The following is a 22627-nucleotide window of genomic DNA, read 5'->3' on the forward strand; positions in this document are numbered from 1 at the left end:
GGATTGTTGCAATGCACTCTACGTGGGGCTGTCCTTGAAGGTGACTTGGTGGTCAAAAATGCTCAGCCAGATTACCAGCTACGGTTCCATTTAGAACCCACATAATCCCCATTTTAAAACAGATGTAATGCTTTTGAGTTAGCCCCTGGGACTATTTCAAGGTGCTCACATAATATTTAAAGCATGAAACGACATAGGCCCCAAATATCTGAAAGACCACCTCCTTTCCTACAGGCCCCGTTGGCTGTTAAGATCAATGGATTGGGACCTCTCAGCAGCTGCACTGTCCTCAGATGTTTGGTGTGTGTATGATCAAGCAGAGGGTATTATTTTTGGCAGCCCCTAAGATGTGCAACTCCCTCCACACTTTCACTGTATTCATTGAATACTGAAAATGCATCTCTTTACCTAGACCTCTTGTCACTTGAGCTGTATATTTCTAGGACCCGCCCTCTTCTTTTTGTGATTGCAAGGGTTGAAGTTGGGGTAATTTACAATAACAACAGCAGATGCCCCCACCTCCCTCCAAAAGCTGTTTGCCTCCAAATAAGTGAAACTTGTCAGAAGAAAGAGTACAGCCTGGCTAATTTTGTGTATGTGTGTGTTGTGAAACCTCTGCAACAGGTGTGGGGGACCTCTGACTCTCCAGATGTTGTTGGAGTGCAGCTCCCTTCATCTCAATAACTTTTGACTGCTGGCTGGGGCTGAACTGAGCTGGAATGAAGCAACATCTGGAGGATGACTGCTGTGCAGTTTTTGGCATTGATTCAGTGGGATGAAATGGAGCCTTCCTCACTGTAAGAAAGCTTGCTGCAGCCACAGGGGGTGGAAGGGAGAGCAGAGAAGCAAGGAGCTAGCCCTGTCCTACCGAGAGTCTTCTGTTAGTGTGAAGGGGGTACAAGTGGCATTTACAAGCAAGGTGTCTGAGCAGCATACGTAGTGGGCCTGGACATGAGAGGGAATGCGGAAAACAAGTACTGCATCTGCGTCTTCGTGGAGGTTTCTTCTTGAATCCTTTGTAGCGATAACAGTTTTGAGTCCAGTGGTAGAATCGTTTCAGTCCAGTATATCTGAAGGAGCGTCTCCACCCCCATTGTCCAGCCCGGACACTGAGGTTCAGTGCTGAGGGCCTTTTGGCGGTTCCCTCGCTGCAAGAAGCCCAAGTTACAGGGAACCAGGCAGAGGGCCTTCTTGGTAGTGGCACCCGTGGAACGCCCTCCCACCAGATGTCAAAGAGAACAACTACCAGACTTTTAGAAGACATCTGAAGGCAGCCCTGTTTAGGGAAGCTTTTAATGTTTGATGCATTACTGTATTTTAATATTTTGTTGGAAACCACCCAGAGTGGGTGGGGTATAAATAAATAAGTAAATAAATAAATAAATAAATAAATAAATAATAATAATAATAATAATAATATTTTACTATTACTATTATTATTGTCACCTGGAAGCTGCTTTACACTGAGTCAGACCATTGGTCCTTCTGGCTCAATATTATTTACATGCACAGGGTGTGGTTCTCCAGGGTTCTAGGCTAAAGTCTTTTACTTGGAGATGTGATAGGATTGAACCTGGCCACTTTTGCATGCACCCTTCTTTCCCCCTGTTTTTTTACACTTCACAGGAGCAGCTTGAGAGCCACTATTTATCCCTATGAATAGATGCACACATTTTATTTCGTAGTAATTCACATAGCTCAGTGGTAGAGCACACTGGTGTGTAGAAAGCCCCATGTTCAACTCCAGTTAAGGATATTTAGAGTAGCAATTTTATTTGTGATGCTGGAAAACCACTGCCAGTTAGATTGAGCAGCAGATGTCTGTAGAAAAAACAGAACTCATGCATGCAACAACATTTTTTAAAAACTGCATATGTATTTCAGTCAGGTGGAAGCTTGGTGAATTGCACCCACAACTAGCTCTTTATTTTTCTTCTTAGAGCAGCAATAACTGTTTTCTGGTTTTGCTTGAAGTGTTCAGGTGTTACAGAGGAGTGTGCTTGCCTTGCTATGAGATGTTTCAGAAACCTGAGAAGTGTGATTGTGTTCCCAGCAAGGGGAGGTGGCATGATGGGGTGGTCTCGCTGCCTTGCGGTTGTCGTGGGTCAGTGAGTCACGTGCCTTCACAGTATACACCGCATGACGTGAGGCAGAAGTCACATTCGGCACTTACCTTCCTTCCTGTCAGAATGGTTTCCACTTGCTTCCTGACTGAATCGGATGTGGCTGGTTCCTGCTGCTTTCTGCTTAGCCTACTTTCTCTCCTTCCTGTAACCTAGAGGTGGTACTTAGCTAGCATGGTTTGATTTCTTATTTTCCTAGCAGGCGTCCCAACCCAAATGTTAAAAATGCATGTTTTGGTTATACAGTGGTACCTCGGGTTACAGACGCTTCAGGTTACATACACTTCAGGTTACAGACTCCGCTTACCCAGAAATAGTACCTCGGGTTAAGAACTTTGCTTCAGGATGAGAACAGAAATTGTGTGGTGGTGGCGCAGCAGCAGTGGGAAGCCCCATTAGCTAAAGTGGTACCTCAGGATAAGAACAGTTTCAGGTTAAGAACAGACCTCCGGAACGAATTAAGTTCTTAACTGAAGGTACCACTGCAATACACTATTCATTTTGTAGGCAGAATTCAGACTTTGCTTGAAGCAAAACACAGCCGTGGTTAAGGGGAAACGCCAGCTGCATTTGAACATCATGCTAAACTGCAAATAGGAGGAGGTAGTCAGCTGCATTTAGCTTTGCTTTCTGGCTGGTTTCAAAACAAGCCAACTTCAAACCATGGGCTGTGAAACTGGTTTGTTAAACTGGCCTAACTTAACCACAATCCCCAATCTGGACCACCTAACAAGCTGAGACTCACAGAAAGCAAAGCTAAGTGCTCATCAGGGATGGGGAGCACATGAGTCCAGGGGTAAGGCTATCAGTAGCTACTAGCCACAATGGCTATGTTTTAACCCCAGTGTTGGAGGCTGTGTATCTCTGAATACCAGTTACTCCTTTAGACGTTGAATGGAATGAAGCAATGGGCTAACCCTTACTTGACTCCATGCTTCAGGTAGGGAGCGAGTCGCCTAAGTGCTATCACACCTCACTGTTTTGGACTAGGAAACCTTTTATGGTTCCAGTTGAAGTTCTAGACACAGGATGTTTCCAGATGACCTGTTCATTGAGCATTCATTCTGATGTGCTTGCAAGGCGGCTAGATGACGTCGTGTTAGAGTTATGGCACATTTCCCAGTGCATTTTTCTGTAACTTTCCCTATCACACAAGTCTGATATTCAGGGGAAGCAGGTTTGTTACTCATAACCTCCCAATCAGCTCTTAAGCATTCCACCTGAATTTGCTGGTATGTGATTGAACTCCACCCAGAAATAATGGCAGCCTGGATGTGTCCACAGTGCGAATTCTGGCATGGTAATGGTTTTCCCCAAGCCGAAGTTGGGCCGCTTACATGTTGCTGTGTGGCTCTGTAAGGAAACACATGGAGTTGCTTTGCCCCCTGCTAAAGAGTAACGCTTACCTTTGTCAAACATTTTAGCTCAAGACTGGCATCAGATGCTTCATTAAACCTACGGAGACCTTAGAGAGATCCCTGGAAATTAATAAGCATAAGGGCAAGAAGAGGCTGCAGAAGAGGCCTAATTATAAGAATGTTGGAGAGGATGAAGAGGAAGAGAGGGGGCCAGAAGACGCCCAAGAAGGCACAGAGGGCCTGTCCAAAGGCATCAAGCCCACTGGGGAGAGCGAAGGTAAGCATGCCAGTAAATGAAAACCACAACCAGTAATTCACCAATTCCTACTGGGGGTTTATCTTGTGCACATTGGAGATACATTGTGTGGCTTGATTTGCAATGGATGATTCTCATTTGGAGAACAGAACTTGTTTCCCACACTTGGTTAATTCTGGGTTTGTTAACTCCCTATTATTTTGTCTCATGACCTAAATACTGTCAGTTGACCCTAATAAAGGGAATGCGCCTTGGTAGCTCAGTTGGTAGAGCATATGACTTTCAATCTCAAGGTTGTGGGTTCAAGCCCCATGTTGGGCAAAAGATTCCTGTATTGCAGGGGGTTGGCCTAGATGCCCCTTGTGGTCCCTTCCAATTCTATGACGGATTGCCTTGTGACCAATGCTCAATATGGAATTCTGCCTCAAGCACCCTATGTTTATTGCTTGTAACACTTTTGTGAATCATCTGAGTTGGAACACTCTCTTGCGGAGCTATAAAAGGTAACATACAATTCACCTTTTGTTTTCTGTACTTCTATGTAAGGTGAAGTGACGTTGTACATGGTCTACTTTCCTTCTGTCTACCCCTCCTCTCTTTTATTAAAAAAAACCTAGAATCCCTGTGAGCCATCATCATGTGTTAAGTTTATAAATCAGTAGTTAATAGGACCTCTTCACTGTTAAGATGTAACAACTCTGTTCTTAAGTGATCCTGAGTGCTCTTTCTTAAGAAAAGCATTATCAGACCAGCAGCCTTTGCAAGAATTCCAATGGGCAATAGATAAGCCATTAACTTCTGACTACCCCTGCACCCTCTAACAAGTACAATCTCCCTAGAAATGTTTCTAAATGAGCTGCTGTTTCTCCGCAGAAATTGAGATGGTCATCATGGACCGATGCCAGTTGTCTGTCACTGAGCAAAACATCACGGATGAGGAAAAGAGCGCAGCCGCTTCCGAAATGTCAAACTGGAACAGGTATGGGGGCAGATTTGGCACTGTCAGCCAAGCTCCTACTTGAACACTAGGTTCTCCAAATGATGCTGGGATGCCCAGCTTCCACCATCTCTCACTCTGGGCCATTCTGGCTGGGGCTGATGGGAGTCGGAGTACCACTTGTAATTATCTTTCCTGCTTTTCCTCCCTCTGCCAAGCCGCTATTTTAGCTAGTGCTGCAGCTGAAGGCCAACTTGAGGCCCACATAATGTCCAGCACACCTTCTAGTTTGAAGTGCTGCCTCTTGCATTTAAGCAGCCTGGTGGTGTTAAGCGACACTCCTGAGTCTCTGAATGGAGCAGTTCAGTCCCCTTCCTAGGAAATCTACGGAGTGGGGAACCTCTCCTCTTGTCCTCTTTAAAAGCATTGTGTACATTGGGGTGTGCTTTAGTTATAATTACCCGGAAGCTGTACACCAGCTCCCTCGGCCAGTAAAGCAAGATGAGCACTGCAACCCCAGAGTCATCCACGACTGAACCTAACGGTCAGGGGTCCCTTTACCTTTACCTTTAGGGTCCTGATACATGGCTGCTGGAGTCTTCCCCCCCAAACACTCATCACCCCCTTTCTTCCAGGCCTTTCCTTGAGATGGTGTATAATGCCCTGGAATGTGCTGAATTTGATTACTACGCTCTCTTTGTGCTGTGCCTCCTGTACGCCATGTCTCATAACAAAGGTAAGATTGAGCCCAAGAGTGGGGTTTCAACTTCCATCAGCTCTTGCCAGCATGGCCAACCCTCGGGGTGTGATTGGAACTGTAGGCCAGCCTTTTCAGGGGCGTTGTAAAAAGCTCATGATCTGGGTTTGATCATGAAGAATTGGTCAAAGCTAGCACTTTGAATTGGACTTGGAAACTGATTGGCAGCCAGTGCAGTTGGGCTAGGATCGATGTAATAGGCTCAACCCGTCTTGCCCTGGTGAGCAAGCTGGCTGCTGAATTCTGCACCAGCTGAAGTTTCTGAACCATCTTCAGAGGCAGCCCAACATTGCAGTTATCTAACCTCAATGTTACTAGAGCATTGGACAAGTTAGGCTATCCCTGTCCAGATACGAGTGCAGCTGGGCCACCCAGAGTGGCTGGGGAAACTCAGCCAGATGGGCGGGGTATAAATAATAAATTATTATTATTATTATTATTATTATGATGATGGAAGGCACTCTGCACCGCTGAGGCCACTTGGGCCTTGAGGGACAGCAAATGATCCAGGAGCACTCCTGCCACTTTTTAGAGGGGGTGTAACCTCGCCACTAACAGTGCCTCAGCCTTATCTGAATTGAGCTTCAGTTTCTTGGCTCTCATCCAGTCCATTACCGAGGCAAGATAACGGTTCAGCACCTCCACTGCCACACCTGCAGGTGTAAAGGATAAGTAGAGCTGTGTGTCATCAGCATTTTGCAGACAATGTAGAGTGTCATGAACACCTGAAACCACATACTGTTGAGTCAAACCCACGGATCCATCTAGCTCAGTACTCTCTAGGCCAGTAATAGAGAGTCTGCGGCCCTCTAAATGCCTTTGGACTTCCAAATGCTCATCAGGCACAGCCAGTACGCTCTGTGGCCAAGGATGATGGGAGTTGTAGTCCCCACAACACTAAAAGTACCACAGGTTCTCCATTCTGGATCTGGTGGCTTCTCTTTGAGAGGTCTTTTACTCCTCAATCACGACCTGAGATCCTTTTTCATGGGAGACGTCTGCTGTGGAACCACAGGGTTGGCTTCATTGGGGGACCCTTGTTGGACTCTATCTTCTGTCACCAGGCTTTGGCCATGGTGGGGCTAATGAAAGCTGGGATCCAAAAATCAGCCAGCAAAACACATGTCCTCTGAGCTGTGTATTGTCCTCCACAGATGGGGAGGGGCTGGCTTGATCTAATCCAGACTTTAGCTTTAGAATTCATGGTAAGTCCCCAGCTTTTGTGTGGTGAAGAGTGGTTTTGTGTGTATATTGGATTTTAAAAATCCCTGGGAATCTATGACATAATCTGTTCTTGCTTACATTTTCCCCATGGATATTATTTACAGAGTATCGTGGTAGTTGAGCTGCAGAAAAAAACAGTAGAATTTTCAGAACAGTGTAATACTCTTTTCTTGTGGGTGACCCTCTCCTGATTTTTATTTAAATAAACATACGTATAAAACATCAGTTTCACTTCATAGGTGTTCTTAAGATTGGAGCAGCCAGTCCCTCATTTGTGCAGTGTAGGTTGAAAATGATTTTACTGGCAATGCTTGGCCAGTTGAGTTCAGGATTGGTAGGCATTAAATGGAGAGGAGCAAATTGTCCTGCTTTCATGGCGGAAAGATTTCTTTGGCTATGTATAACTACGAGAACCAGCTTTTTGTGCACAAGGCTTAAATACTACAAAAGGTTCTTACTGTACCCTGCACTGTCAAGCAAGGATGGCATTTTGAGACAGCCTCTTCTGAGAAATTGGCTTGCTGCGTTACAGGAACAGCTTGCTATATTATCTGGCTTTAAATTACTTGGAGGCACAAACAAGCCAGTAGTTCCTTCTGTCAGCTCCATTCCCCAAATTTGTGCATGCCTACGTGCTGTGCCGCAATGGTTGTCAACCTCTTTAGGTCTCAGGACTCAATTTTCACCCCAGCCTTCTGCACAACACCCCCTATCCCTGTTACATCTGTCTGTCTATCTTCTGCTTCTTTCTCACTCACCTTTCCTGATCTGGTTCCAGCCTCCATCCCCATTTTTCTGTTTGCCCTCCCTTATCTTGTCACTTTAAACATAGATAAATACAAGAAACAGTGCTTATGCCCCCAGCAGTGTTAGAAACTCTGATATATAAGCTAGGTGCCATATGGCTCCTTAAACGAGGGTTACAGTTGGCAAAACCGAATGTCTCGTTGCCATTTTGGGGCCACACTGCTCAAAAGTCGTATTTTTCAAGGTGACTTTTTGGTTTCTGAAATTCATTCTGTTTGTGCAGATAAAATATAACAGGTAGGATTTTACAGTCAAGATCCAAGGATCCCCTGGTATGCACCTCCAGATGGTGGAGACGTCAGGCGCCATCCTGTTGCCCACACATTGTCACTTGGTCGCAAGTGGCCGATAGGCAGGTGCAGAATGTGCAGAGATATTCTTTAGGGTTTGTTGCTGGGATCAAGGCTTAGTTTGGGGGATGTGTTATCATTGCTGTTATCTGGCTTACTAAAAGACCACCTTGGCGGGGGACGGGTGAGGCCTGATCCACTCATTCTCCTTTTAAAAATGGTTGCTGACCAGGCAGTGCCCATCAAGGCAGTTTCGTAACCCCGGCAGTGGTTTCCAAGGTCGTTATCAAGATTTTGCTTTGCTCTTATCAACCCTGCAAAATCAGGGATTGGAAGCATCAAGAAAGCGTGTAAACTAAACATCCCTGGGAGATCTCCGGTGCAGTTGGGTGGTGGAATTGGTGATGTTGATCAGGGCATTTTCCCGCCTCTAAAGACTTCTGGGGAGTGCTGGGAAGATTTCAATTGCTTTTATCTTTTTGTTTCTCACTGCCTCCTCGTCTTTCAAAATCTATGTGTGGGTAACTTGGGAAACTGGTGCTTTCCCAAGGCCTGGCTGCCTTTCTTAATTACTGGCTTCTTGGTTCCTTGGAAGTGTGCTTTGGCAAACTGTCACATAGCTGCAATAAACACTTTTTCTGTCTTCAAAGGAATCGAGCCAGTCACGCTGGAGAGAATTCAGCTCTCGGCCCTGGATGCTGAGGAGAAGACCTCGTACAATCACGTGCTCGCTGAGAGGCTCATCAGGATAATGAACTATGCCGCTCAGCCAGGTAGAGGGTTTTTGTCAATCTTCTTTTTTGTACTAACAAGTGCTGAAACCAAGAGTATGCAAAGCACCCTCCTTTGTGGACCAGAAGGGCTTTTGCTATAAGGTAGCCATTGTCGGCCTATTGCCCTCCAGGCATTTTAGAACTACAACTCTCAGCAGGTTGGCAAAGACTCCTGTAGGACAGATTTACACGCCTAGAGCCTGCTTTGCTTTCAAGACAGGAACTCGGAAGCTGTGTTTGACGCTGGAAGCATGAAGCAGCAAGCCAACGCCAGAGACATCTTCAAACAATGACCATAGCTCACATCAGCAGTAGCAGAGAAGAAGAAGTCATTGACTCTCAGCCTCTTGAAGCAAAGACTTCTTGTGGGAATGTAAAGAGATCAGTTGTTTAACAGAGGATGTTGCGGGCAGAATCCTACCAGAGCTCAAGGGGAGCAATTCCAGATACAGTGCAGCCACTTACAGCAAACGTCTCATTGCTTCTCCAAGTCCTGTGTTGAGCAAGAAAGAATTTGGAATAGGCGGCAGTGCTGACATCCCAGATCCTTTCTTCCTTGCGTCTTTTCAACGAGGCGTTTGCTATCTGCTGCCAAAGCAGAAAACAATTATGCAAAAGAAAAGTTCTTGCAAGTTCAGCAAATTTGCATAATTTATACAGGCATGGGATTTATACAGCTTTGAGACTGTTGTTAACAGCATGGACCACACCAGAGGTTGGAGAGGGGTAAGCTGCCGCACTCCAACTCTTTCCAGACTCCAGCTGCCTCCATTGGCCAGTGTGGCCAATGATCAGCAGCTGGAGGGCCAAGGGGTAGCTGCCCCTGCAATACACAAAGCACAGCTTATGGGACTGTCTAGGCAGGTGATGAATCTAACCCCAAGCCTTGATATTCAGCATGGACATGAGATTCTCTCTCCCCTCTGCCAGGGAAGCTTCTAACTTTCATCGCATGGGGGAGCTCTGATCTCATGCCCTTCCAATTAGGTCATGAAAGGCTGACCTGGTTCACATGTAACACTAAACCAAACCATGGCTTAGTGGGAACACGTGGTGGGCGGTTCATCTTGCCCCAGACAAACTCTGAGCTGTAACCAGAGGTTTTTGCCTTTCTGGCTTACAGCTCCGTGGTTTGCTTGGAAGAGAGACAAACCACGAGCCTGTCAAGCCAGCCCACGGCTTAGATCGCTGCAGTGCACCGGCAGAAGGACTGGAGGAGGAGCAAAGCCGCTGTGATCTCCTCTCTGGGAGCCTGCTTATTCATGTGTTTGCGTGGTTTGGCCTAGCATTATGTGGGAACTGAACCGTAGCCCTTTTGATATGCCCAGGTATCTCAGTGCTTTTCATTTGCGATTGTAACTTGCTGTCTTACTGTCTCAACTGCTGCTCTTTTACTTGCGTTAAAAATGGTTGAGAACGGCAAGGGGCAATATAAAATATTTAAATAATTGAAGTAAACACCTGTTGTTAATAATAATGACAACAACATCATTATTTGGCTAAAAGAGGCTCTCGGAGCTGCTCATAAATATCTGTGACAGTCCCAATCCCAACCATCAGGTTCGTGGTCTTAGGAGATACAGTCAAACCTCGGTTAATCCGTTCCGGAAGCCCGTTCAGCTTCCAAAAAGTTCAACAACCGAGGCGCGGCTTCCAATTGGTTGCAGGAGCTTCCTGCACTCAAACAGAAGCCCCGTCGGACGTTTGGCTTCCGAAAAACATTCAAAAACCGGAGCATTTACTTCCAGGTTTTTGGTATTTCAGGAGCCGAAACGTTCCAAAACGGAGCCGTTCGAGAACCTAGGTTTGTCTGTACAGTGGAACCTCTGTTTTCAAGCATCTCGGAAGCTGAACAATTCAGAACCCGAACGCTGAAAACCTAGAAGTAATTGCTTCCGTTTTCAAAAGTCTCTTGGAAGTCAAACAGCTTCTGAGGCACGTTTTTCATCCCCCCCCCCCCGGTTGACTTTGCAGCCAGCCCTTTGATCCTTGGTTTTCTAATGTCTTGGAAGTCGAACAGCTTTCTGGAACAGATTATGTTTGAAAACCAAGGTTCCACTGTACAACGGGGGGGGGGGGAGAGATGAGGGGGGAGAATGCGAAGGTGGAGTTAAAAGTTCTTAGTTGTAATGGTCTCAGTGAATCATTCTGTTAATCTGTAGAGAGCGCGGCTGCTTTGGCCAAATTGTGGGTTTGGGTTTTGTTTGGACTAAGCTGGATGGGCTTCCACTCTACTGCAGAAGAGAAACAACAGTTCTTTCCCAGTTCTTTTCCATGCTCCAGTGTTTGTTTGAGTGCAAGAAGTGTTTTGCATTTTGTACTCAAAACATGCCACAGTGCTGAGATACTTGAATTTGACTAGTGGTGCTAAAGCGCTGGCCCGTAAAGCTGAGACGTCAGCAACTTGATCTCAACAATCTCTAACTTTTTCCTGCCCTCCTCCTCCGCCCAACATACAGATGGGAAAATTCGCCTGGCTACATTGGAACTTGGCTGCTTGCTACTGAAGCAGCTGGTGATGTCCAAACATGGTAGAATTATAAAGGATGTTCACCTTGCCTGTTTGGAGGTGAGTGTTTGCGGGGTTTGGACACCTTTTCCCTCTTAACTGCTGGTATGTAAGTGTCAAAATTTCTCTGATTGCTAACAGTCCATCTTTACGAGTAGGCGGCACCACGCATAGTAAAAAGATGAAATGAAATTTCCAGAATACGTTCATTTTTTTAAAAATCTAAGACTTTTTTTTTTGGCTAGCTGTTCTCTAAACCAGTGTCTGATTGGGCTGGAATCCATGCCTTAGTACAAGCAGAACTGAGAGCAAAGAGTTAGGAGTCGAAGAAACTGCTACAGCTCTGTCACCAGGGTGTGCCGAATCTGACTGCTTTGTTCCACATCATTCCATTGGTCTTTCTGGTCTCATCATGGTCTTGGGAAGGGAAGGGGTAGTTTCCCAGTCCTGGGAAAATTTAATCAGTGATGCTAGGGATTGAGCCTGGGACTTACTTATTTTATTGTATTTATTAGATTTCTATACCGCCCTTCATCACAAGTTCACAAGATAAAAATACAGGGCAAAAGCACAAATAAAGAGTTAAAATGAAAACGACACAACGTATGAACAGCAATATGTGGGCTGTCACTGGGTTACAGTTGCTATTGGTACATGTTAGCACCTCCTTCTTAATACGGGCAACCCCCCTGTTTACACATGTCCAACTGTGTGCAACTGTGTGTACGCACATCGCACCAAACTCAGAAATGTAAACGTCACTGAAATGTTGCTAAAAGGGCAGAACAGGGTATTTGCAGGCTTTTTCGATATGTTTCAATTACCGTATTTTTTGCCCTATAGGACGCACTTTCCCCCCTCCAAAATTGAAGGGGAAATGTGTGTTCATCCTATGGGGTGAATGCAGGCTTTCTCTGAAGCCTGGAGAGCAAGAGGGGTCGGTGCGTACCGACCCCTCTCGCTCTCCAGGCTTCAGGAAGCTATCCGCAAGCCTTAGGAGCCCATGGGAGTTCCTGTCGGGCTCTCTAGGCTTGCGGATAGCAGCCTGCATCCCAAAGCCTGGGGCGCGCTGAGTAGCCTGTTCTGGGGGCTGGGGTCGGGGGAAGCTCGGGCTTCACCCGCCCCAGCCCGGCGCCTGGGGGGGGGGATTATAAAAAATTCTTTATTCCCCCCCCAAAAAAACTAGGTGCGCCCCATAGGGCGAAAAATACGGTACATGCAATTTCACTGATGCATGTGGTGCCTTGGAACGTAACCCCCACATAAAGGTTGGGGGCTGAACACGTTAGAACCTTTCTGAAGCAGTCTGGATCCTGCCCATCTCATCAGGTAGGGGTAGCTGACATGGCGCCCTCCATATCTTGTTGGACTCCAACTCTCGTCATCCCGATCATTGGCTGCACCGCCTAGGGCTGATGGGAATCCCGCCCCCACCAAGTTTGCCACCCCTGCACTGGAGAGTGCCGTGAGATGTCCTTCTCTTTCTTTTAACTGGCTTTCCAGGGGGGAAGCAATGGTATTGGGGAAAGACATTTGCTGCTTTTAAAGCCTTATTGAAAGCTGCCCGCCACAAAGTAGAACTGAGCCGTATCCTTTTCTTTCTAGGGCGCGAGAGAAGAAAGCGTTCACTTGGTGCGGCGTTTTTATAAGGTACAGTATTCTCATGCTTTCCATGTTTCCCTAACCTCTGAATACAGGGGAAGATAGAGGGAGCCAGCAGGGAACCTTTTAAAGTACATGGTTGCCTTTTCGTAGCTTAATAAGAATAGAACCTAAGACATCACTTACTGGACAGGAATTACATGGTGCTTTCACCAGACTCTGGTAAAGCCAACATGGTGGACTCCTCTAGAAAATGTTGGACTACAACTCCCATCATTACTGGGTATTGGCCATGTTGCCTGGTGCTAATGGGAGCTGTAGTTCATCAGGGCCTACAGAGCACCATGATAGTTATCCCAATCTAGACCAAGGGTGGGCAATTCTGAGGGCCAATGAGCCACATATAGTCTACAACACCATCTCTGTAGCCTTTGAAGTCACCTCATGCTAGTAGAGTTGCTAGCAGGTTTCTACCATAAACTATACTGGTTTATGAGCACAAAACGGAAGTGCTGCCGCTGCCTTCAGCCAAGTTTTTCTGGCCCCTGAGACGCTACCTATTTTGGTGGCGGCGGCCAGTGACTGGGGTCATTTTGCCGCTGCTGCTGCCTTGCATGTGAGTCGACCCTTAGCTGACTTCCTATTTAAAGGTCTGGAAGTTTATAAACAGGAAGATCAGCAGAAACAGCCTCTTTGCCAGGCACTCAAGCCGTTTCGTGGCGATGACCCATTTCCAAAGCTGCTTTGTTTAATCAAGGCCAGGCGCCATGTTTTTCCACATGAGGCAAATCAAGCAAGGCACCCGCCACTTTGGCGTTTAGGAATCGCAGCCTTGACAGGGGGAGATAAACAGCTGGCAGCTTATTCAGATAAAGGGAAGCTGTAGCTCTTTTCATTCCTAGTTTGGTCAAAAGTGGTCCTTGAAGAATGTGGGAAAGGTGGGAAGTTTTAAGACCATCGTATAATGAGAAGCAGAGGGAATGTTTATGGAGGGGCAAATGCATTCCTCTTGTTTCCTTTTACAGGGCGAAGAAATTTTTCTGGATATGTTTGAAGATGAATACAGAAGCATGACTGTAAGTAATTCATGAAATGCCCGTGTGGATGGAGAGGGGCAAAAGGGAATGTTAACATGTCTCATCTTAGAGTACCACACTTTAAAATAATAATAATCTGGAGGCTAAACAATAATTGTGTGCACACATGTGTAGAAATGTTAAAAGAACTCATAGATTTATAATGTGTGAAGTTATCAAAATTCCACAGCATTTGCTGATCATACATAACGACATCTTAGACAAGGCATGGAATATCAGCACAGTGGTAAATATGGCAAATTATAATTTGGTCTGACCTAACAGGCTTTACAAGATGGGAAAGTTCCATGTACACAATTTTTTGTTGTCTGACGTAGTATAGTTAGCTACTTTTTAACTATTATTATTTTAACAACCTTTCAACAGGAAGAGGGTGGGGAAATAGTATTAAAGGTACAGTTGATTTTAAGGTTGCGCTTGGGTTTATGTCACATGTTAAGTGTGAAATTCCTTTCCCAGCTTAAGCCCATGAATGTCGAGTACTTGATGATGGATGCCTCCATTCTGCTGCCGCCAACAGGAACCCCTCTCACTGGGATTGACTTTGTGAAGAGGCTGCCCTGTGGAGATGTGGAAAGAACGCGGAGGGTGAGGTTTTTTTAATTCAGTACATTTTTATTCCCCTTTCCCTCCCTCAAATGTGCTCAGAGGTGTGGGTGTGTGCAGAAGCCTTCCCCAATCTGGTCCCTTCAGGTGTCTGGGGCTGCAGTTCCCATCAGCCCAGGTGACTACTGTTTCGTAGAATTCTTCAGTGTGGTGGGAGGTTATATAATTGCTTCAAAAACCCATCTTATTTCGAATGAATATATGTAAATGAAAATATCAAATGCTGTGGAACAGTGCTCATGTAATAATGAAGAATTCTACAAAAGAGTAGTCAATATCCGGAATCACTGTTCAGTGTTGGACATCATATTGGCTGAATACACAAAGCTTCACAGCTTGTCTTTCATCGTACAAAGTCTGGTCCCTCGCTTCATTTAAAGATTTTCAGAGACTTTTAGACTAAAGATTTCATTTTGGACTTGTTATGGTTTGAAGGAATTCTATAAAAGATTGTCTATTGAATATGTACATGGTCATCGTGTTGCCTAGACATTGCTGACGTTCTCTTTGCAACACAGGGGTTTGTTTGCCACCTCTGCTTTCCAGCCTATCCTCTTAAGAGCTGGCATAGGGCAGAAAGGACTGTGGCTGCACTGCCCTTGGCATCCTTTCTTCCTGTAGAAGCTGCCATGGGGACAGGATCAAGGCAGCAAGCCTGTGTTCTCTTTCCCCCAGTAGTTTCGTTGTGTTTTTTGCAAGGCTTGGCTGGGAAAGAGCTAAGAGAGTGTTGGTAGCATTAGTCGCTGACATGCCATGGAGTCCTGTTGATTAACCAGAAGGGAGAAAAGAATGCCACACTTCCTACTCTCCTAGAAAGCCCCACATTTGCTACAAAATTTGGGAGCAACATATCCAGCTGTTCTGACATGGCTGTGTGTTGGGGTTGATGATTGCTGGCATTTGACTTCTTGGTGCAATCAGGCCCTAGATAAACAATAAGCCAGAGAGTTACAGAGGTGTCCTCACCACCACCTAGAGATCTTTAGAGAGGTCCCGTGTTGCTCTTTGCACAACAGACAGGTTAAGCACACCATTAACATTTTCCAATTGCTTCTTGACACCTCTATGATAACATCGCCAGAAGCGAAGGGAGGATCTGGAGATGCTCTGAAAAAGAAAAAGCTTCTGTTTGTCCTAGTAGGGTTTGTTTGTTTCTTAAGGTGTTTGCTGGATCAGCAAACCATGTTCTTCTGACTGTGAGGCTCCTGGTGAGCTGAACAACCTGTACTCAAATAACCTTCCGTTTGGAGCTCTAGCTAGGAAATTGATTTGTTTCATTTTCTGCAGAAAACACAATACCACATAGATGTGCTTGCTTCCGTTGTATTGATGGCACACTCCAGTTTCGGCCGCTTTCATCCTTTCAGCGTACATAGAATTGCTGTATCTTCGGGGAGGAAGAAATGAATTAGCGACAACATCTTTTTTTTCTTTTTGGTCTTGAGAACATTCTTGGAAATACCAGCAATCGAGACGGCCTTTCTAAGCTCTTCTGTTTATTCTGCCTTGTCACTTCGAGACACAGGATGTATCTCTTATCTCGTTTGCTTGAACTTCTTGGAAAGCCAGGGACCCTTATTCCTAGAACAGAACTTTGATTCCTTTTGAGGCACTTCTGATTAGCTAGCAGAGTTGTTTTCTGAAGTTCAGAAACACTTTTTTTCTTCTTCTGTGTGAGCCTTGGGCTATTCCATCCTGATTTCCAAAGCTAATGCACTTATCTTTTAAAGCAGGGGAAGCTAGACCAGCTGTTTGAAGCTTTCTCTTTTAATCTGTCATCTCTCTGCAGAAACAAGTGGTGGTGGTTGCCTTCCTCTTCATGCCCAAATTTTGTTCTTAAAAACAAAGGTTGCATTCCAAGGATTCATTTCTCATATATATATATATATATATATATATATGAAAAAATACGAAAGCAAATATATATATATATATATATATATATATATGCTTTCGTAGATTTTCACGGGTACAGGAATGCAGGTTTTGGTGTCCTCGGGTGTCTTCCCGTGTAAAAGTTGGGGTGTCTAGGCGACGTTTCGACGAGGTCTCACTCGTCATCTTCAGGCTGGTGCTTTCGGCTTCTTGTTACTGGAACAGAGCAGGATCTCAGTGTTTGAGTTCCTATAAATACTGTTGAGGGGGTGTGGTGTATAGCCTCCAATGTTCTGGGCAGAGAGGAAGTTCCCAGGCTAGTGTGCCTTTTCTTCTTTTGTTCCTTAATTACTTGAGGGATATCTTGAGTGATTTCTTGAGTGATATCCTGAGTACCACTTAGGTGGGTCATTAGGTGTGGATTGGTTGCTAAAGTCTTTGTGTCTTGACCTCTTGAACTTTGTGAAGAGTTTTTCTGAGAAGATGGCTGTACTGCACTTAGTTGTGCTCTGGCTTGGCTTCGTGTATAGGGGCGAGCTGTGGTTTTGTGGCCTGTGTCAGCCAGATCTGTGTAGGGATTGCAGGGGGGTGCAGCATCCGGAGGTGCCACCATGGTTTGGCTACTGGATGGTGTCTGTAATTTATCTGTGGAGAGGGTCTGGGTTTGGGTTTGGGTCTGGTGTGGTTGATTGGTGATGGCGTTCTGTGTGCCTCTGGATCTGGTGTCAGTTTTTGTGGGGAGGGCTAATTTCCAGATGTCTGGCAAGCGGGATGTGTCGTCACGCTTGTTCATGTTGTGAGGGTGTTTCTCTATCTCGATGGCTTATATCAAGGGCACTACAGATAAAATTAGCAAAATCCTCCATAAACACAATATCAAAACAGCCTTTTGCACCAACCAAAAAATAGCCAATATCCTCAGAAACCCCAAGGATAAAATCCAGTTGGAAAACCAAGGGGTCTATGAAATACCCTGCAAAGTCTGCCCAGCCACGTACATTGGACAAACAAACAGACGAATAAATGCACGTATCGCAGAACACAAGAATGCCGTCAAAAAAGAAGAAAAAACTTCCTCTCTTTTCCAACACATGAAAGAAACAGGACACGAAATTAATTTTGCAGATTCCAAATTGCTCTTTAACATGGAACATCACCACAAGAGAATAATCATGGAAGCCATCGAGATAGAGAAACACCCTCACAACATGAACAAGCGTGACGACACATCCCGCTTGCCAGACATCTGGAAATTAGCCCTCCCCACAAAAACTGACACCAGATCCAGAGGCACACAGAACGCCATCACCAATCAACCACACCAGACCCAAACCCAAACCCAGACCCTCTCCACAGATAAATTACAGACACCATCCAGTAGCCAAACCATGGTGGCACCTCCGGATGCTGCACCCCCCTGCAATCCCTACACAGATCTGGCTGACACAGGCCACAAAACCACAGCTCGCCCCTATACACGAAGCCAAGCCAGAGCACAACTAAGTGCAGTACAGCCATCTTCTCAGAAAAACTCTTCACAAAGTTCAAGAGGTCAAGACACAAAGACTTTAGCAACCAATCCACACCTAATGACCCACCTAAGTGGTACTCAGGATATCACTCAAGAAATCACTCAAGATATCCCTCAAGTAATTAAGGAACAAAAGAAGAAAAGGCACACTAGCCTGGGAACTTCCTCTCTGCCCAGAACATTGGAGGCTATACACCACACCCCCTCAACAGTATTTATAGGAACTCAAACACTGAGATCCTGCTCTGTTCCAGTAACAAGAAGCCGAAAGCACCAGCCTGAAGATGACGAGTGAGACCTCGTCGAAACGTCGCCTAGACACCCCAACTTTTACACGGGAAGACACCCGAGGACACCAAAACCTGCATATATATATATATATATATGCATTTTGTCTATAGAAAGCCACAAACCACTTCCTTCTTGTAGAGCCCTTTAGGACTTATTGCTTTGACTAACACAGGTGAATGCTCAGGCTGCCCCCTTTCCTAAGTAAAAATGAGCCTGGCCGAGGTTATTCAGGCTCAATTTATGACGCGAGGCTTTCACCAGAAGGTTCTCGGAAACTAGAATTGGTTTCAAAGGCAACCGCCAGGCCTCTTAGCTGCAGAAAAAACAAGGTTCAATTAAAGAAAACAAACAAACAGGTTCACTGGCTGCCAATGAATTTCCAGGCCAGTTCTAGATACTGCTGTTGATTTTCAGAGCCCTATATATTATCTGGATACAGAAAGCATAAAAAACTACACTCTCCTGCAAAAGATAGGGAAACCTACTCATAGTTAAAGATATTCCCCAGAGTCCCTGTATTGGGCCCCTTCAGCAGACCCTTCAACTAAGCCTCCTTTTTGGCCAGATAAAATCACCATTGGGTGATTATTTGCCTCCTCCTCTTCCACTGCTAGGGCAGCTAAAAAGAAATATTTATTTCCAGTACAACAAAGCCAGAGTAAGGAGTGATTCTCCATTCTCCATTAGCCTTCACCTGGCAGGGCCTTGTTTAAGATGGGATAGCAGAAGTGCCCCATGATTCTTGTAAACGTTAGAGGAGGGGGGAAACTGGGACGGATGGTGGTCAGGAATCCCATTGCTCCCCATAGGTTGTACAGTGGCATTAAGATCTGTGTGCTATCAGCAAGCCCCACTTGCCTAGGGAACAACTGGAAGCTCATCCGATTGTTCCTCTGGAACCACATCCTTACTTTGCCTCTCACATGTATGATGTTGTATGATGTCAGGTGTGGGGCAGGGGGACTTGGTATGGGGGAAATGTCCTCAGTGGCCAAATTGTCCACAGGCCAGAGGTCCCTACCCTAATCTAAGCCAGGTTTTGGTTTATTATTATTATTATTACCTTTAAAAAGAAATAATCAGCTTTTTCCACTTGTGTTTTCAGGCAATCAGAGTCTTCTTCATGATGCGGTCCCTGTCGCTGCACCTCCAGGATGAGCCAGAGACTCAGCTGCCGTTGACGAGGGAGGAGGACTTAATTAAAACCGATGACGTCCTAGACTTGAGTGAGTAAACAGTGGCACTTGGAATGAGGACAAAAGTGCATTCTCCAAAGAAAGCCATTCAAAGCCTCAGGGGGAGAAACATAAGGATTAACAAGACAGTGCTGAACTGGAATGCCTAGGCTTCTTGGTCCTGTTGGGGTTTGCTAAACCCCTCTTTTTCTCACTCAGAAAGGGAGAGAGGAGTTTTTGCAGGAATAACTTGAGTTCCCTGGGCCTTTGCAAAGCTGCCCACAATGCATAATAAGATCCCTATGGTTTTCCTTTGTCCCGGAGAATGTTTGGAGCCTCCTAGTTGAAGCGGTCGAGCTTAGAAGAGACTTGCAAATTGTTTTTTGAGTGGGAACAAGTAAAGAATGTTGGGAGATCTCCACACCTCTTGACTCTTCCACTCCTAGTCTCCACCCACCTCCAAGAGCTTCTGGAGGTGACCAGGTTGTTGAAGGCTGCCTTATTATCATCCTGGCTGCCTAAGTTGGGTTCAGTGGTGTTGCAAATGGTGAAAGAGGTCTTAAAGTGAGGGGCATCTGAGCTAGAAGAAGAGAGCTGGTTTCCCTTCACAAATGGGCAAGTCGGGACATTTTTTTATTTGTGAGGGTCTTTATCTTTGTTTTTGACGGGAGGGTTAAAAAAACCTGTTGCCAAAGTAACACTAACTGGAAGTCAAGAATACCCAAAATAGCCATACGACATTCTGGTAATGCCCCGCTCTTTTGTTATGAAAATAAATTGCGTTTGCTGGGAAATCTAGAGTCCTTGTTTCCATCTTGGCACATGCAATACATATTAATAGAAAACGTCAGTCATATTTGGTATTTCAAAGAATTAATCTTACTGTAATGGCTGTTCTAGGCAGTTGAGCCTTAAGTCAATTCATCTGGCCCTCCCTTGGCCGGCGACATTGAACAAGCCCAGCTGCTCAAGCTCACTTGAATAAAACAGCGATGTAGATCTCCGTTCCACCCGCCCCACTGCACAGGCTTCTGGAAGAGGCATTGGTACTCCCAATCAAAATATCAGGATCTGTAGCAACAGCGAGCATGTGCTATTCCGAGATCAAAGTCTGCTGAAAGCTAAATTCCATGGGTGATGTTACTCGCACTCAGAAGCCAACCCATTGAAATTAATGGATCTAGATAACATTGTATGGTAGATAACTTGAGACTAGATTATCTAAGGGGTCAGCTTGCCCCTTATATCCCCGCTTGGCAACTGCACGGCTCAGATGGGGCACTGCTGAGAGTACTACATGTCCCAGAGGTGTGCTTAGTCTGTACTAGAAATTGGTCTTTTATTGCTGTGGCTCCAGTCCCCTGGAATTGGTTACCAACTGGAATTAAACAGGTGCCCAGCATCGTGATGTTTGGATGCCTACTGAAGATGGTTTGTTTCACGTTTTTCCTGAGACGTGACCTAGTCATATATGAAATATGTTCTTTCAGGATACGTACCGTGGCAACCCGGGAAGTAACAGAACGGGTTACTTCTGGGCTTAGCCGCTCGCACATGCACAGGTGCTCAAAATGACGTCATGCGCAGAAGCGGTGAATCGCGACCCGCGCAGACACGGGTTGCGTTCTGCTCAGGTTGCGAATGGGGCTCCGGAACGGATCCCGTTCGCAACCAGAGGTACCACTGTACTAAGTGTAAATCCACAGGAATGGTTTCCTTGTTTTAAGAATTTGTATTCTTTGTATTTTATTTTTGCTGTACATCGTTTTGATGTCCTTTGACTTGTCAAGCAGTTCATAAACTTGTAAAATAAATAAATGCCAGTCCACTGATTTCAGAGGGCCTGCTCTTGAGTATGATTTTTATCACCCCATGCTAGGAATCGCTAGGAAAGGAATAGAAAGTAAATGAAACAGTCAGTGTTTTAGTGCCCATATATAACACTATGTTGCAGCTACCTTTTGAAATACTGTGTGCGATTCTTGTCACTGTCTCAAAAACGGCACCCTAGATATTTTTTTAAAAAGATATTTGAAATTATCTCAGGTGGTTCGTGTACTTTCCCAGTGAGGAAAAGGGAACATGTTTAGAAAAAGTGGATAGAGAAAAGTTTTTATCCTCTCTCAGAACACTAGAACTTATGAACATGAAGTGAAGCTGAATGATGGAAGATTTAGGACAAATGAAGAAAGTCCTTCCTGCAGCACATAGTCAAGCTGTGGCACTCACTCTCACAGGAGACGGTGATGGCCACCAAGTTGGATGGCTTTAAAAGAGGATTAGACAAATTCATGGAAGAGAGGGCTATCAATGGCTTCTACCCACGATGGCTCTGCTCTACCTCAACAGTAAAAAGGTAAAGGGACCCCTGACCATTAGGTTCAGTCGTGGCCATCTCTGGGGTTGCGCCGCTCATCTTGCTTTATTGGCCGAGGGCGCCAGTGTACAGCTTCTGGGTCATGTGGCCAACATGACTAAGCCACTTCTGGTGAACCAGAGCAGTGCACGGAAACACCGTTTACCTTCCTGCCGGAGCGGTACCTATTTACTTGCACTTTGACGTGCTTTCGAACTGCTAGGTTGGCAGGAGCAGGGACTAAGCAACGGGAGCTCACTCCGTGGCGGGGATTCAAACCGCCGACCTTCTGATCAGCAAGTCCTAGGCTCTGTGGTTTAACCCACAGCGCCACCCGCGTCCCACCTCTACAGTGGGAGGTAGTAAAGATTCTGAATGCCAGGGGAGAGAGCTCTTGTGCTCCACTCCTGCTTGCAGGATATTTATATAATTTTGCATGGTGGAAATGAAGGATAAAGAAAGAATTTTCTCCCCTCTGTCTCTCATAATTCTAGAATGTAGGTTCCTCCATTTAAATGGACTGGCAGTAGATTTAGGAGAGAGGAAAGCACTTCTTCGCCCAACACAGGACGGATTTGTGGAATTTGCTACCACAAGATGTGGAAATGGGCATGAGTTTCTGCTACAAAGGGAGCGCTGAAATGTGTTGGAGTCAACACTTTGTTTTGCGATGTGCTGACAACATCTGTGCACATCTGTTAGCACAAGATGTGGAGCATGACTGTGAAATTGCCGTTTGGAGAATAGGCAACGCATTGCCAATTAGATGTTATTTAGGGAAATGTCAAGGCTGAATTGACACCATTTCTTATGGTCCTAGGAATTGTGTGCATTTGAGTTTTTAGCCTTGGTTCTGTCAGGAAATGAACTCCCTGTGCAGAATTTAAGTAAGCAGCTTGTAAGCTAACGGGAAATGTGATTATAATCTATCTGTCGGGTATTTTATATGGGTGTTCTTAAAGCAAATCAAATTGCAATATTCTTTTTTGGCTTTCAAATGTAATGGTGTCGTCGTTTCCTGCATATTGATTGTTTGATTGGTACCTGCCTCCCCTGCTTC

The 22627-nt window shown here is 45.4% G+C and overlaps 1 protein-coding gene across 6 annotated transcripts in view; it reads left to right on the forward strand.

The window, feature by feature from the left end:
* Nucleotides 1-22627, forward strand: part of CLEC16A (C-type lectin domain containing 16A) — a 97072-nt gene that overhangs the window by 25675 nt on the left and 48770 nt on the right. For all 6 annotated transcript variants that reach the window (XR_014163031.1, XR_014163032.1, XM_081889101.1 and 3 more), the window contains exons 10-18: nt 3548-3758; nt 4611-4716; nt 5310-5410; nt 8403-8525; nt 10985-11094; nt 12640-12684; nt 13662-13712; nt 14193-14321; nt 19142-19262. Coding sequence is in view for 4 of the 6 variants with exons in the window: in XM_081889101.1 (XP_081745227.1) it covers nt 3548-3758; nt 4611-4716; nt 5310-5410; nt 8403-8525; nt 10985-11094; nt 12640-12684; nt 13662-13712; nt 14193-14321; nt 19142-19262 (997 nt within the window). In the remaining 2 variants the exon portion in view is untranslated. The remainder of the gene's footprint in view (nt 1-3547; nt 3759-4610; nt 4717-5309; nt 5411-8402; nt 8526-10984; nt 11095-12639; nt 12685-13661; nt 13713-14192; nt 14322-19141; nt 19263-22627) is intronic.

Source organism: Podarcis melisellensis (assembly GCF_964234715.1).
Source record: "Podarcis melisellensis genome assembly, chromosome: 14".
Classification (NCBI taxonomy): domain Eukaryota; kingdom Metazoa; phylum Chordata; class Lepidosauria; order Squamata; family Lacertidae; genus Podarcis; species Podarcis melisellensis.